At 35.6% G+C, this 14,383-nt stretch overlaps 1 protein-coding gene across 2 annotated transcripts in view; it reads right to left on the reverse strand.

Annotated features, from left to right (window-relative positions):
- ttll7 (tubulin tyrosine ligase-like family, member 7) overlaps positions 1 to 14,383 on the reverse strand; it is a 74,818-nt gene that overhangs the window by 49,197 nt on the left and 11,238 nt on the right. For both annotated transcript variants that reach the window (XM_043251835.1, XM_043251834.1), the window contains exons 2-9: positions 13,778 to 14,040; positions 13,149 to 13,283; positions 11,178 to 11,299; positions 9,647 to 9,714; positions 9,367 to 9,525; positions 7,046 to 7,262; positions 6,134 to 6,298; positions 4,717 to 4,875 (exon numbers count right to left, since the gene is read on the reverse strand). In XM_043251835.1, coding sequence (XP_043107770.1) covers positions 4,717 to 4,875; positions 6,134 to 6,298; positions 7,046 to 7,262; positions 9,367 to 9,525; positions 9,647 to 9,714; positions 11,178 to 11,299; positions 13,149 to 13,283; positions 13,778 to 13,802 — 1,050 coding nt within the window. In that variant the 5' untranslated portion in view covers positions 13,803 to 14,040. The remainder of the gene's footprint in view (positions 1 to 4,716; positions 4,876 to 6,133; positions 6,299 to 7,045; positions 7,263 to 9,366; positions 9,526 to 9,646; positions 9,715 to 11,177; positions 11,300 to 13,148; positions 13,284 to 13,777; positions 14,041 to 14,383) is intronic.

A 14,383-nucleotide genomic window follows, 5' to 3' on the forward strand; every position in this document is an offset into this window, starting at 1 on the left:
GTAAAGGAAAATGTGTATAAAAAAGTGATTTAAATCTGACCAAACCACATTAGTGAAAATGGTATGAAGTTAATATTTTTCTATTTTATTGTTTATATTTTCACAAATATGCTTTTTAGATATGTATTTCTGTGTAAAACCTAAAAACTAATTTATACTGTGTGATTAAGCATGAATATTGTCACTATATTAAGTATAGTGGTTTAAAATATTATTATGAAACATTATTGTAAACATTTTCTGTTGTAAGTGTTTTCCTTACTGCCAGCAGGGAGTCCCATAGTTTGAAAACCCTTGTGTTCATGTGTGATTTTAACTGTGTGTGTGTGTGTGTGTGTGTGTTTGTGTTTGTGTTAATTATGAGGTATTCAGTTTGCATTAGAATGCTGTTGCGTATTTGAGTATGCTGGTTTTGTGTATTAGTTGAGCAACTGATGTTCATTTGAGGTCCTTCAAAAACACGTTTTAGAGCTCTCAGTAAGGTGTCTGTGTATGTGAGAAGGAAAGAGCTGTCAGTTTAGAGGTATTGTAAAACCCCAGCTGACATTTCAGCCTCATTTGCAAATAAGAGGAAAAGGAAGCTGCAAATAAAATGAAAAACATTTGATAAGCGGTGAAGAAAAAGGAGAATATGACATTTCTCTGTCAGAGTAAGAGGGTACATTTTACTTTTTTGTTGCACTGTGGCAGACACTAAAGTGTCTTGATAAAAGAATCAGAAGACCTGCGGATGCAATGAAAACTGAATAAATTATAATTGTAGATCAATCGTAACAATTTCTGCTTCAAAGAAATAAATTTTATAGAATATCTGATAAGGGTGAGCCATCAAAACAGAAATTAAATAGAGGACGATGGAGTGAGTTGAAAGAATACCGTAGCGGACAATTCCCAATATTTATCCACTAAGATTACGACAGTCAGCTTTGAAACTTTCATAAGAGAACAGACAGCAGAAAATCACACCTCCTGCCTTTCTCTGTCAGACGCTGCAGTGTGGATATGTGTCTTGACTAATCACTTGAAATCGGAAATAAATGTTCGCAAAGTAAATGTAGCGTGAAAAAGAAACAGCTTTTTTTCCCCCTCAGTGAGGAGCTTGTGGGATGTTAATTGATGGGAGTTTGTGGCGGCTGCTAGTAGCACTGAGGGATCATTATCACTGGGGCTGAACGACTGCATCTACCACCACAGTTTGTGTTCTCCTCCCAAAACCTGCAAAGAGACACGAACAGTGCCGAAGAACTGCCGAACGTCCATCAGTCAGCACTAGACCTTCCTAAAACTGTAACAAACTTTCACAATGACTTGACTTAAAACAACAGGGAAAAAATCCACTCTATCTTATCTTATCTACATGCATTGAGCTATGGTGCTTGTGTGGAACATGGAAGTTCAAATATAGCCTGCAACCTGATCCAGTTCCACAAAATTCAGTTAATAAACAGAAAAATGCCACATAAGAAACTAAGCAATTACTCACCTTGTGAAAAACATGCACTTTTTTAAAATTAGAATCCAGCCTGCATCCTGAATCTATTTATTACCTTAATATAAAATTTTCTCCTCTCAATAAAATGTCTAATTTAAGTGGCAAAAAAGCCCAAAGAATAAAGTAAACAATAAAAAATCTTAACCACGAAAGAAACTTCCCTATTGACTTATCATATGTTTGAAAAAAGCTGCAAAAGTTAAAATAATAATACAATGCCAGATAGCAAATACTTTACTGACTCATTTCAAAATAAAACGAAAAAAATATTTTCCTTACCCCTCACAAAATAGTAAATCCAGACTGAATCCTAATCCTAAATACAGCCTCTCTAAAGTGTCTCAATTAAAAAAGTGTTTAAAAAAAAGAGAGAGCGAGAGAGAGAGAGAGAGAGAGAGAGAGAGAGAGAGAGACATAAAACAGACTTCCCCAATGATTTGACTTAAAATAATAATAAAAACATTTTTTATTACTTTGACTTAAGATATGGCTTAACAGTAACCACTTATGCACCATACTTTTGTGATGCCCACATGGAGTTGTAGGTTTGAATCAAGGTTTTTGTTCCCTTATTAGAATCGCCAAGCCCAAAAATACATTGTGAAAAATTTCCAGTTTCTAAGTTTCTAATAAAAGATCATACTATCCTGAGGATTTAAAAAAAAAATAAATAAATTAAAATAATAATAATAATAATAATAATAATAATCCCAAGGCATTTTACATTCTAGAACGGGTTAGTAAGATGGAAGCTGCAGCCAGAAGTTTGGGTTAAGAGATTTAGGTCACGCTTTAACTGCCACACAGAAGTGTGGGCAATCCAGAAAACCTGACATGGAACATTCCAGGCTAACAAACGACACGTTACCCCACATGTACTCGCGCCAGCATTCCTGCATCCTAACCGTCTTAACTCACAGTCCTGACCTACATTTCTGCAGCGTGTCTGTCAAACAGAGGAAAGAGGGGAGAGAGTCTGCTTTTGCTCTGGTGTAAGCAAACTCAGCCCTGTGTTTATGCTGAACGTCAGTGGTGAATACGCTGCTATTTAAGCATTTATCCTTGCCGTTGTGCAGGAACCCCACTTCAGATGTGAAAACACACAAGGTGGACAATTTCCTCGAGCAAAATCTTTCAAAAATTAGCAGTGCTGCCAATATAACAAAAAATTCTATTATATAAATATAATGGTTTTAAAAAGCATGTATTTAATCACGCCCCTTGGCCAGTCTATAAATTCCACAATGAGGAATTTTATTTAAATTCCAAGTTCAACATTTTTGGGAGTCTGTAGTCAATGTGCTTCATCAAAATAACTTTTACTGAGCAAAAATGACAAATGAGCGAAAAAAAAACACAAGACACGTCCATGTACTCAAACAGTCAGGCAGCTAGTACCGAGTGCAGAAAAACCACTTTTCAGCTAACACCCCATATTAAAAACATGTCCAGCATGATTCAAAGATATCATGGTAAAACACTCCAGACAAAACACAAAAACATGCAAACATGCTCTTTGTCTGACATATTTATAATAATGATTTGCAGAATGGATTGCTGTGGTTCAATAAGTTCAATAAGTTCTTCTGTAAAATTCTAAAATATAAATTTTAAAAATATAAATGCATGAGCTAAATCTTTGTATTGAAATCTATGTTTTTCATATTTACAATAATAATAATAATAATAATAATAATGATAACAAAACATGTAAAAAAAGTATATATATATATATATATATATATATATATATATATATATATATATATATATATATATATATATATATATATATATATAAAGTATATAGATATATGTTTCTTGAGAACCAAATCAGGATTTCAGAATGATTCTGAAAGATTATGTGACACTGAAGACTGGTTAGCTTATATATGTTTGATTACAATTCAACAAAAATGATAGTTGCTATACATTTTAAAAATGTTTTTAATTAAGCAATAACAATTTCAAACGCATGGTGAATCAGCATAGTCAGCACAATCACTGTATGTTTGTTGAGTTAAAAGATGTACATGCTGGGAATGGCTGGAAAATGTTGTTTAGAAGACTGTCATCCAACATTACAGAACACCACAGCAAAAGGAAATGAAAATGAGAAACAGAACAAAAAAATGCCAAACCCCAGAATCTGAGGAACCAATTGTTTTCAAACACACAAACAACTGCCTCTTTAGATCATCTTTCAATGGTAGTCCCTCATTTAGCTGAATTACATGGAATGTTTTGCCTTAAATGGTGAAAACGCTGAACAAAAGGTTGCAAACCTCAAGGCATCTTGAGTAAGACCAAGGCAAATGCATCCTATTCCCATTTCCACAAAATTAAACTGGGTAAATCAGGGATGTCCACAGCACTCATTTCATCCTATATTTTTGTTATAAAACCTGCTGAGTTGCCTATCTAAACCACATTTTAAGGCATCATAGGCATGTAGCTGTTGTGAGGGCAGTTCCAAAAGAAAAGAAGAAATACTTTACTAAGATATCTAAGATACCACTTCTAAAGCAGAATAGCATGTATCATTTATGAATTAGACAATCTCGAAATTCCCCGCAACACACTCAGTAAAACATTTAATTCAAGTATGACAATATAGCATTACCCAGCACCCTGAACAGACGCAAAAGGATAAGATTCTAGATCTAAGGTGATCTAATTGTGAGTTTTTGTCAAAGATGAATTAATTTGAATTAATAGGAAAAAGGCCCATTGTAACGTTCATTATAGCTATGAAGTCTTTTAGAAATTCACCCATTTTATTATACAAAATGCAATAGACCTTAGCTAGGTTAGATGACATGTTAAATTTAACATGAATGAAAATGAAGCATTGAGGGATATAGTTGCAATGGCATGCACTGTATAAAGGTCCTATTTTCAAAAGTATTGTATGAAGTTTTTGTATACCAAAGGTTTTCTTTCCAGAAAGACTCTATGTCAACGTAACAATCGATATGCTGTTAAACAACAACACAGTCTATTCAATGCAGTTATTATATTCCTCACATCCTCATTTTCATTGCTGTCAAAAATCTATCAGTAATAGAGCTGTTTTTGATTTAATCAGAAAAAAATCTAAACATACTATTGACCAAAATATGACGACATAGCAGTACATAGTATATGCAGCCTGCATACCTAACTGTATGTCAAGTGTGGTGGATCAAAAAGTGAATGATTGAGGACAGAAGGTGAAAACAGACCTCGAGCAGCCAGGGCTTGAGCTTGCGGTCAAGGATTATGTCAAATCCCAGAACTTCAAAGCAGACACTGGCGCTCCCTGGTGGCTGTCCTGGGCGGCACATGCGGTAGGCATGGAGCACATGTGGTTCGGCCACTATCAGGGTCTTTACCACCAGCTCCTGCAAACACATGCACAAAACACGCATTTGTTATATAAGACCACACAACAAATTAAACAACACCAATAAGTGCATTCACAATAGAACGTTGTGAATTGAATTACTCTAATCGCAAGAAATGCATGACACTGTGTTAACTCTCGTTGAGGACATGCTCGTGAAATCTCATTGCATGTGCAAACAGCCCATATGAGGGACTCATTAACATCCCAGCTCCCTGAAGAGACATGATAGGTCAAAGACTGACAGCACGCTACAGGAAGACAGGGGCAGATCGTAGGAAGACAGGAACAGACGGCCTGTATCAGCTGCTGTACTCTCTTATCAGAGGTCTGGCAGGCCGGCGGTCTCCCTGCATGATTAAACAGAGGCGGTGTTGAAGTATGAGGGGCAGATAACCGGCGGGACATTTGCTAAGCGTCCCGTGGAACCCAAACGTGCAGTTCCGGAGAAGCAGGTTAGATCCCAGCATGCATCCTCCACGGAGAAGAGAAAGAAATGTTTATGTGTGTGTGTGTGTGTGTGTGTGTGTGTGTGTTTGTCCTCAGCTAAACTGAAAATGTTCATGCATATCTGTTCTGACATATAAATGAGAATTTAACATTACTTATCAGTAGAGTCTTATTCTGAGAAATTACTACAGTAAATAAGGACAGCTTGCAGGCCAATAAAGAGGCAATGGATTACAGAGAAGGTGCACACTGGGTAAAATGTAACACTTGTGAATTTCTCCATTTAAAAAGATGAAAGAATTACAATTAGATCAGAAGAGAGAAGTGTACAGCAAAGAAGAAGAGACGGCAAACAGAAACAGAGGAAAGATAAGGGCAGAGCTGTCACACTGGTAACACTCTGACAGGAAACAGATTCATTTCTGAAAGGAAAATTTGATACAACTGAGAAACTGGAGGCAGGAAGGCTGATTAATGTAGAGCTGCATGATCTATTGAATTTTAAAAAATACTGCAAATCTCAATAAGCTTATCATCAGAGTTGTGATATGCATTGCAATATGAAATTAAAGCCATTAATCTGTAGTTGATGGAAATGTGGAAAAAAGAGGTGTGTAATGTCTTCAATGACATCATATGCGTAAAGACATGAAAGGCATGAAAACACATTTTTAGAAGTTTTTAAATCTTTGCAGAACTTAAATTCACACAAGATGAAAATACCAATTACATGTTTTTTTCATTGTGTCTCATTACCAAACATTGATTTAAAGTTATTGAAAAAAAAACATGAAGAAACAACTCACTGAAACATCGCCCCAGAATTTGGCCACATCGTAATCATTGGTTCGAAGGAACTCTGTGAACCAACCAATAGAGCGCTTGCTACCTTTGTCCGCGGTTTCATCTCGCTCAAAGTTCTCGTTGTGTTTATTTACTGAGTAGTTGGTCAAGTGCATGTAGAGCTGGTTCTGAGGAAAAAAATAAGTTCTTTTATGAATTGTCACATTTATATGTACTTAATTATTTTATAGTTGCAAACATTGCAAACATTTACATAAATGTATTTTATGGATATATGTAATTCAACATTTTACACAAACAATGGTTTTATAAAGATTTACAACAAAGTAAATGGTTTTACAAAGATTTTTAGTATGTGGCAGTTTATGTATGAATGGTTTCATAAAGATTTGCAACATTTTAAGCATGAGTTATTTTACATTCAATTTACAGTGTGACAATTTGCATACAAATTGTTTTACATATGGTTGAACTATGTATACTTCATAATGTGACAACTTGACAACATGCTAAAATGCATTATGTAACAGCAGCAATACACAATTCATCACAATTACAATTACATATGGTGTTTACTTTTACTAATGTCTGTTATCTCAATTACATATAAAAGAGTTAAAGTCAATATGAAATGGCATTTGCAATTGCTTTTATCCATCAGGAATTGACTGAACTGTGAAAAGTGTCTATGTTTTATAGAGCAGCAAATTCCGGAGGATTCTATAACACTTTATTTCAGGGTCTCTTAACTAGTTGCTTTTTAGCATGCATAATAGTAGAATATTAGCCATTTATTAGTATATTAGCACATTAGCGAGTTTATTTTGATGTTGTGTTGACTGTAAGCCTAATAGAATTCTATAGAATTCTATAGAATTTTCACAACATTTACTTGTTATTATATGCAAACTCACCAAGTTGGACTCATTTGGTGTGTGGTATTTCTCTGTACCCATTCGCACCAGGCCGTCGTTGTAGAGGAAGACACGTAGTGGATCACAGGAAGTAACAAGAATGTAGAATCTCAGGTCAAACTTGTAGCCCTCCATGAGAAACGGTTTGTCTAAGTATTCCTGCACAATGAAATGATCCTGGACCGGGAGCTTTTCACAATTGCGAATCAGAGATATCCTGGGAGAAAATGGATAAGACTCAGCGCACATCCCAAAAAATGTGCTGCATATTTTATCGTTGGTTAAAAATCCAAAGCTCTGAAGTGTGTCAGAGAGAGCGAGTTTATTAAGGTGCTATCTCTATTGCTGGTCCCTGGACCCTGACTAGGCCCAGGTTAATAGAACCAGACATCTTGGTCTGTTTCAAGCCCTGCCATCATTTATTTCCTTTGGTTCTGAGCTTGAACAGATCTCCAGCTCTTGGCTGTTATAGTATACAGACGACCAGTACCAAACACATGAATAAGTGAAGCTTGGATGTTTAACAAACAAAGGGGCCTTAGAAAAACCAGCTTTGACAGTAAAATATACGGCCATTGGTCTGCATTAACCTAATTGGTTGCATGTTTCTCTTCGTCCGGTTTGCAAGTGACCTCAGCGTTTACCTGAGACGTCAACTTTTCAAAGACCACAAGCTGCTGAAGGAGAGCTTGATCATCACAGTTCATTTGTTAGCTATGTCAGCTGATAAATATTGCAAAAGAATTTTGAAAGAATTCTTGCTGTGATTAGATGCAGAGGTTCAGCACTATTAAAACACAGCTAAATTGCATTGTTACAAAAGATTCTCCTGTGATTTGTGATACATTTGACTCATTTAAGGTTGTTTCTTTAGTACAAGAAGAAAATTACAGAAAATGGCCAAACAAGAACAAGGGCCACAAAAAGCCCAACGCACCACTGAGTTGTTATATTTGCTCAATTAAAACAATTAAAAATGATTTACCGTGATTGAGTCTCATTTCTCCTAGCGTAACAAGTGGTTCTTGAGGGGTTTCCAGGATTTATTACACTTCGGTTTTCAATAAGAAATGAAACATCTATCGCTAAAAGGTGTTTTGTTTAATATCTAAACATTTAATTTTAAATTAAAAATTAAATATTAATTGCTCCTGCTATTGTGAAGGGAGTGCAGACTATGTGAATTTGGTGCTAAGCCAAAAGCAGCGCAACAGCAGCCAGTCTTCCTTATCTCCACCGTATTGGCACACAGTCTCTAGTCCTGCACTTGGTGTCCACTGGCTCAGGTGTGTGTTTAGCGTCCAGTAGCTTGTGTTGTGTTATGTTGTAGAGGATAATGGGGTTGTTTGAATTGCATGACATGATTGATGAGGGCTGATGGCAGGTAATCAAAACCCACTTTGGCTGACTGTTTAATTTGGCACCAGTGGGGATCTCGTCTTTTAGCCCTCCACCATTTTTAACAAGCCTCTGCTTAGACACAAACAATATTCATTTAGTTTTCAGCCTGAAAAATAAATTACGTAGGAAGATATAACTTAATTTCCTGCGTCACGCTTCGCTTTTTCAAATTTAATCTCCAGCCTAGCAGACTATCTTCTTTCACTTGTTAAATGCACCACAATAACTCAACCTTTGATGACTTCTCATTTTAATAAGTACCGGCTTGCTGTAGCATATGACCATAGAAATATTAATTTATGAACAGATAAAAGGCAATCATAAATAAATCTAGTGCCCCATCTGCTGCTGTACATGTTCAGCTGAGGTATAGGTTTAAGCATTATTTACATGAGTAGGACTTGGAATGATACTCTTATCAGCCAATCTCAACCCCAGCTCTAATTCAACAAACATGACCTAATGAGGGGTTTGACATTACCTTCTGCTTATCCGATTATAAACAATTATTTTCAGAACTAGATACCAGATACATTATTCATTACAGGATTCATAAACCTTTTACAAAAATATATTAAAGAATAACATTTTAATGGAAAAACTATTGTTTATTCTCTGCTCACATAAGTCTAACTGCAAAAGTTCAAATATTTCAACGCAGCCAAAGCTCAAAATGTACCTAAATAAGTACACATATAAGTACACATTGTAGTTGCTACTTTCAGCATTGAAAGTCAGCATTGACTTTGGTTTGTTAGCCTTTGAAAATTTTTAAGTAGCCAAATTTTACTTTTAAATCTTTGCCACATTTTATAGAAGTATGCTTGACATGTGAAAATGACAAAGAACCTCTATTTCAAGAAATATTTCAGAACTACAAAGCAAAACAGGAAGCACAATTCCAGTCTGCTGTAACTTACCCATGGCCCATGGCTCCATTCGCAGGCTTAACGATGAATGTTTTCTGCTTGCGTTTTCGTTTCAACTCCTTTACATAATTCTGAAACTGCGTGCACTCAGCTGGGAAGATCCAGGTTTTGGGGATGAAGCTATATTCCTGAGGCTGGCTTTTAATCATTCTAAGGAAAGAAAAGGGATATTAAAATTAGCGAAAACAAAGAGCTTAAGTCAACTTTCTTTGGCTGAAGGGCAGCTGTAATCAGTCATGTATCTTATGTGGTATCATGTTTTCAAACTCACTTGGCCATGTTCCTTGCCAAGCAGTCTTTCCGACAGATCTCACCCATTCCTGGGAAATGGTTTATCCTCTGAGGAAAATAATCACACTGTTAGAGGGCACTCGGTTATTCACCTTTGAGAGGAAAAACACAACATTAGAGCCCAAGTCTTGAACTGAGACTATAATATTTTGACATTTATGTCCAATTACAGACTCAAAACAAAAGGTGGTTGTCAGACCTTTCTTAACCCCTATTTAGTTCCCCACATTGTTTTTAATTTAAAACTAAAAAAGACGATCAATTTTGACTCTAAGGGCCAAGGTAATTGGTTCTGCATCAGAGCCCATGTAGTTGTAGGTACTGACAGATGAATGAATTGCTTTGAATGCAAAGAGGAAAGGAGGGGGTGCAGAGTTTTTCTGTATTCTTTGAGCAAATGAGGCTGAACAGGGCCATTAATTTGACTCATATGACCTGTAGCTTGGCAGCCGAGCCAATCACAAGAATGCAAGAAATAAAAAACTGTAGAACAATCATTTAACTACGTGTGAAAGCACAGCATGCTTTTCCAAAAATAAAAGTACCAAAACACAACTTTATGAAATTTGTTATATGAAGTAAAGCATCTAAGCCAATTATTTGGGACATTTTTATTTTTATTTATTTTAATTGTAATCTAGTGATTGATATTAGTCAGACATGCACAGTTGCTTTGTGAAAGCAAACCCAAACACTGTGTTATACTTAATGTAAATGTAATTTTTTTCAAATATGAAAGATTTCTAGGGAGAAAAAAGGTTTTTGCTAATTAAAATTTAGAGTTCTTTTACTCATCTTCAGGTCATTCCTTATTAAAATTCTAAATATAAATGGAAAAAGTCATTTTAAGACACTGCGGTGAGTATTGACCACAATTAGTAGTCCTAGAAAATTGTATGTATAAAATCTTTAAAGATCTATTTTCAAATTCATGTTTACATTTTTATAATACTAGGGTGGCTAGGGACCTAAAAATATCCAGCCTGCTTCAATTGAAAATAAATATAAGCAGGAAAATTGTATTTGTCATCCATCTCATTGAAAAAAAAAAAGAAAACACTTCTGTTGTGCAGCAAAATTTTAATTCATGAAATTCATTTTAATTCAATAAAAAGCATTAAAACTAAAGCATTGAACATTTTCACCATTAGGACAATAAAGGAGTTCCAATCAATAGGAAATGGTACAAATGTGCCTACAGTATACTGTTTGTTACAATATAGTCTTAATGCAATCATGAGGAGGATAGTTTGAGTTTGAGTTTAACCATAGACCGGTGAGACCTCAGTTGATGGTTTACTTCTGTAATGTACTTTAGCCAGGACTGTTATATACCGTACATTAAGTGACTTATGTTGACCAAACAACAAATTCCTGCGAAGGGTTTTTACAAAAATGAATATGAGCAATGGTAAAGGTCACATCTCTTAAACCACGGAAAATAAAATAGACTTTAACAACATGTTTGCTTTTTTCTTTCTTTCTTTGAACTGAAAGGAAAATCACAATACCTGATAGTTCCTGAGCTCAGCGATTTTCTCATGTTGCACTGCAGAGTCGTTCCAGATGAGATTGGCCGTCTCATCATCATCTCTGGCTTTATGAAAGATCATCTCCTCAATGACGATGCGAACTACAAAAAAATCAAGTTAGTTTCCTTTAATATGCATTGACAATACCGGATCATATTTCTGTTTCCATGACTAAATAGACACAAACAACTGACTTCATTAGTAGAATTTAACTAAAGTAATCCTCATTAATTTCTTAAAATAAAAACACATGCTTTAACAATAATTTTACTTGACTTATGCTTTTGCTTTAACCCAAATGCTTTAAAAAAATTATGCCTGCATTACATTATCTTTCCAAGAAACGTTACACAGTTGTAGCAACTGTGAAAGTTATGATCAAAATGTAGATTTTTTTCATAAACATTAGCATTACTGGATAAAGCTAAAATAGGTGTAAAAATCCAGTTAAACTTCCAGTGCCTGTTAAATAACCATATGATTGTTAATTAAGAGAATTACTCTAAACATACACTTAATTTGAATATGGGAGGATTTAATCTTAATCAATTAGAAGTATCTAAAACATGTAAAACTATCCCGTACATGTACAGAAAAGAAAAAAGTCAAATTTAAATGTATTTTTCTACTATTTCTTTGGGATACTAAAGAATCAGATGCTAAGAGACAGTGTAAATGTTCATAAAAACTAAATTAAATATTTACATGTAAAAAGTAATCTTTCTTTCTTAGGTTCAGAATCTATCAGACACTGTAAAAAAATAAAAAAGGTTTGCCAAACAAACTGTTCAAACTATAAAAAAAATACCAAAAGGGCAAACATTAAAAAAGTTCTAAAGAAATTGTAGTTATAAAAAAATATACAGTGCATTAGATATATTAGACATATTTAGCTGAAGTTATTTTATATCGCTGTACCTTATGTTGCCATGTAACGCTAGCTTTGTTAGCACTTTATGTGTAATTGAGCGTATAAGCCGCACATGGGCTATGTCGTGTTTGTTGCTCAGTAAATGAGATAATGCTAAAATAATCAGACAGACAATATGTTGAGGATTAAATTCATATATCTGAGACATATACGAGATGCACTGAATATGTGTGGTGAAGATATGTTTTTCTTTATGTCATATATGGTTTATTAAACTGTTAATGAATTATAGGGTCCATGTATAATGTTTTACATAGCTTACTGAAATTCACACTTCAGCTTTGTGTTTGCAAAGTTTGTTTGTGTGTGCATGTGTGTGTGTATGTGTGTACTGGTATTCCTTGTGTTATGGAGACCAAAGAGATTGTAATATCAGTAAATTTTGTACTTGTGAGGCATTTTTTTGGTTCCCATGAGGAAACCAGCTTAGGAATTATACAAAATAAAGTTTTGAGTAAGGTTTTTCCTTTTGCGTATTGACCCTTTTTTGTTTGGAAACACTGTGATGAATTTCTAAATTTACCTGCCTATGTAAGATCACTCACTGTCCAGGGCTACTACTGTTATTTGAAAAGGTTAACTTTAACGAACAAAATCAGAGTGGCTGACCCCTACATGTTCACTCTTTCTGTCCAGTCCACTCATTTTATCTCATTTTACCACAGCTTTCGGCAATTTTTTGTCTGGCAGTGGCATCAGGTACACGTTAAAACTTTTAACTGAAGCCTCCACTACATAGATTTGGGTGCCCAACATCACAACAAGATGATATTTTAAGCTCCTTGTGTTGCCGAATCTGTGCTGTTTTGAATTAGCTGCTTCCAGTTTTCACTTTGTTTTGCCTCCAGCTAGCGATCTGACGTTATTGTGATGTCGGCCCTAAGTGGGTCTATAAAAATAAATCGAGAGACCCCGGAAAACATGGAAACCCAACATGTGTGTGTCTCTCTGGATAAACAATTATCTGTGTTCTGTATGAATCAGCAAATTTTACATAAATAATAGAATGTTTTTCCTACCAATCTCATATTTTGTTCCAGCAACATTGGATGTGATGAAACCCTTCTTTTTCTTCTTGGTGTGGACCTTCCTTTTTACTCCATTCTGATTGGACAGTGTTGGTGGCATTTTCATGGGGGACGTTCCTTGATCGTCTGTGGAATATTTATCAATTGACCATTTACTATGCTTATTGTCACCATTCTGCTCCCACTTTCTTTCAAGGTCCAATTCTTGTTATTAACAAACCATTAACTAACCTCATTAAACTCCCAATTATTAATAATCAGTATTGTAGTTGTTATTAGAGATGTGAAATATGGTCATGCAGAATATGTGCTTTATAAGTACTAAAAAACAATATACTAATAATAGATGACTAATTAATAATTAGAATTGGTCCCTATACTAAATTGTTACCACAATTTTTATTTTACATGTTAGTATCAATAAGCATCCTTCACACCAGCTAGACCTATTTCAACAAAGAGGGTGGGCATTAGGGATGTTCTTTGACAGTGATTGTGGACGATTGTGGCGAATGAACAATGAATATTGGCCTATTTGTGAACTAGGCATATAGAGCAAGCTCTGATTTTCTAGATGGACTTCTGGGGTCACTGTTGTCAAACTTTTTTATCAAACTTACCTCCATCATTGGGGGGTGAGGGCATATCTCAAACAGCTGACCTCTTACTATCCAGCCTCAGAGACTTACAAGGCACGGTTTGGCACCAGTCTACTTCCTCCTTGCTGTCTTTATAGGAACAGTCTTAGGAGGTGGCACTATCATCTGTCCACTTAGATCACGTGGCAGAGGATGGAGCGAAGGTCGGTTGTAGACCGTATACCCTGATGGAGAGAGGTCAGGGCTTCTCCACAGAAACACAGATGGGCAGATAGACAAGGTGTCTGAGGAAGAGAGAAAGAGAAACAGCAAGATTGGTAACGTCAGACAAAGAAGAAGAGCTGGAGGGAACTGCACAGTCTGGCCAAACGGTTGTTGTGTCACTCAAACCTATCAGCGCCGCTGACAGCTGGTTTCACCTCACTGATCAGCTCTTACCACCTGACGAGGGCTTCGGCAGATGAGGGTCTGTCTGCTGCTTGTCAAGCAAACGCAACATTAGCGCCACTGCATCATCAGTCTGTGAGATTTCTCCATGTTTAACATTCTAATGTTCGCTTTACATGTCTGTAATCTGTCACGCAGCAAAGCACACGTCTAACCACTAGTGTTTTATGATTTACTAGA

The sequence above is a fragment of the Puntigrus tetrazona genome, chromosome 11 (assembly GCF_018831695.1).
Source record: "Puntigrus tetrazona isolate hp1 chromosome 11, ASM1883169v1, whole genome shotgun sequence".
Classification (NCBI taxonomy): Eukaryota; Metazoa; Chordata; class Actinopteri; order Cypriniformes; family Cyprinidae; genus Puntigrus; species Puntigrus tetrazona.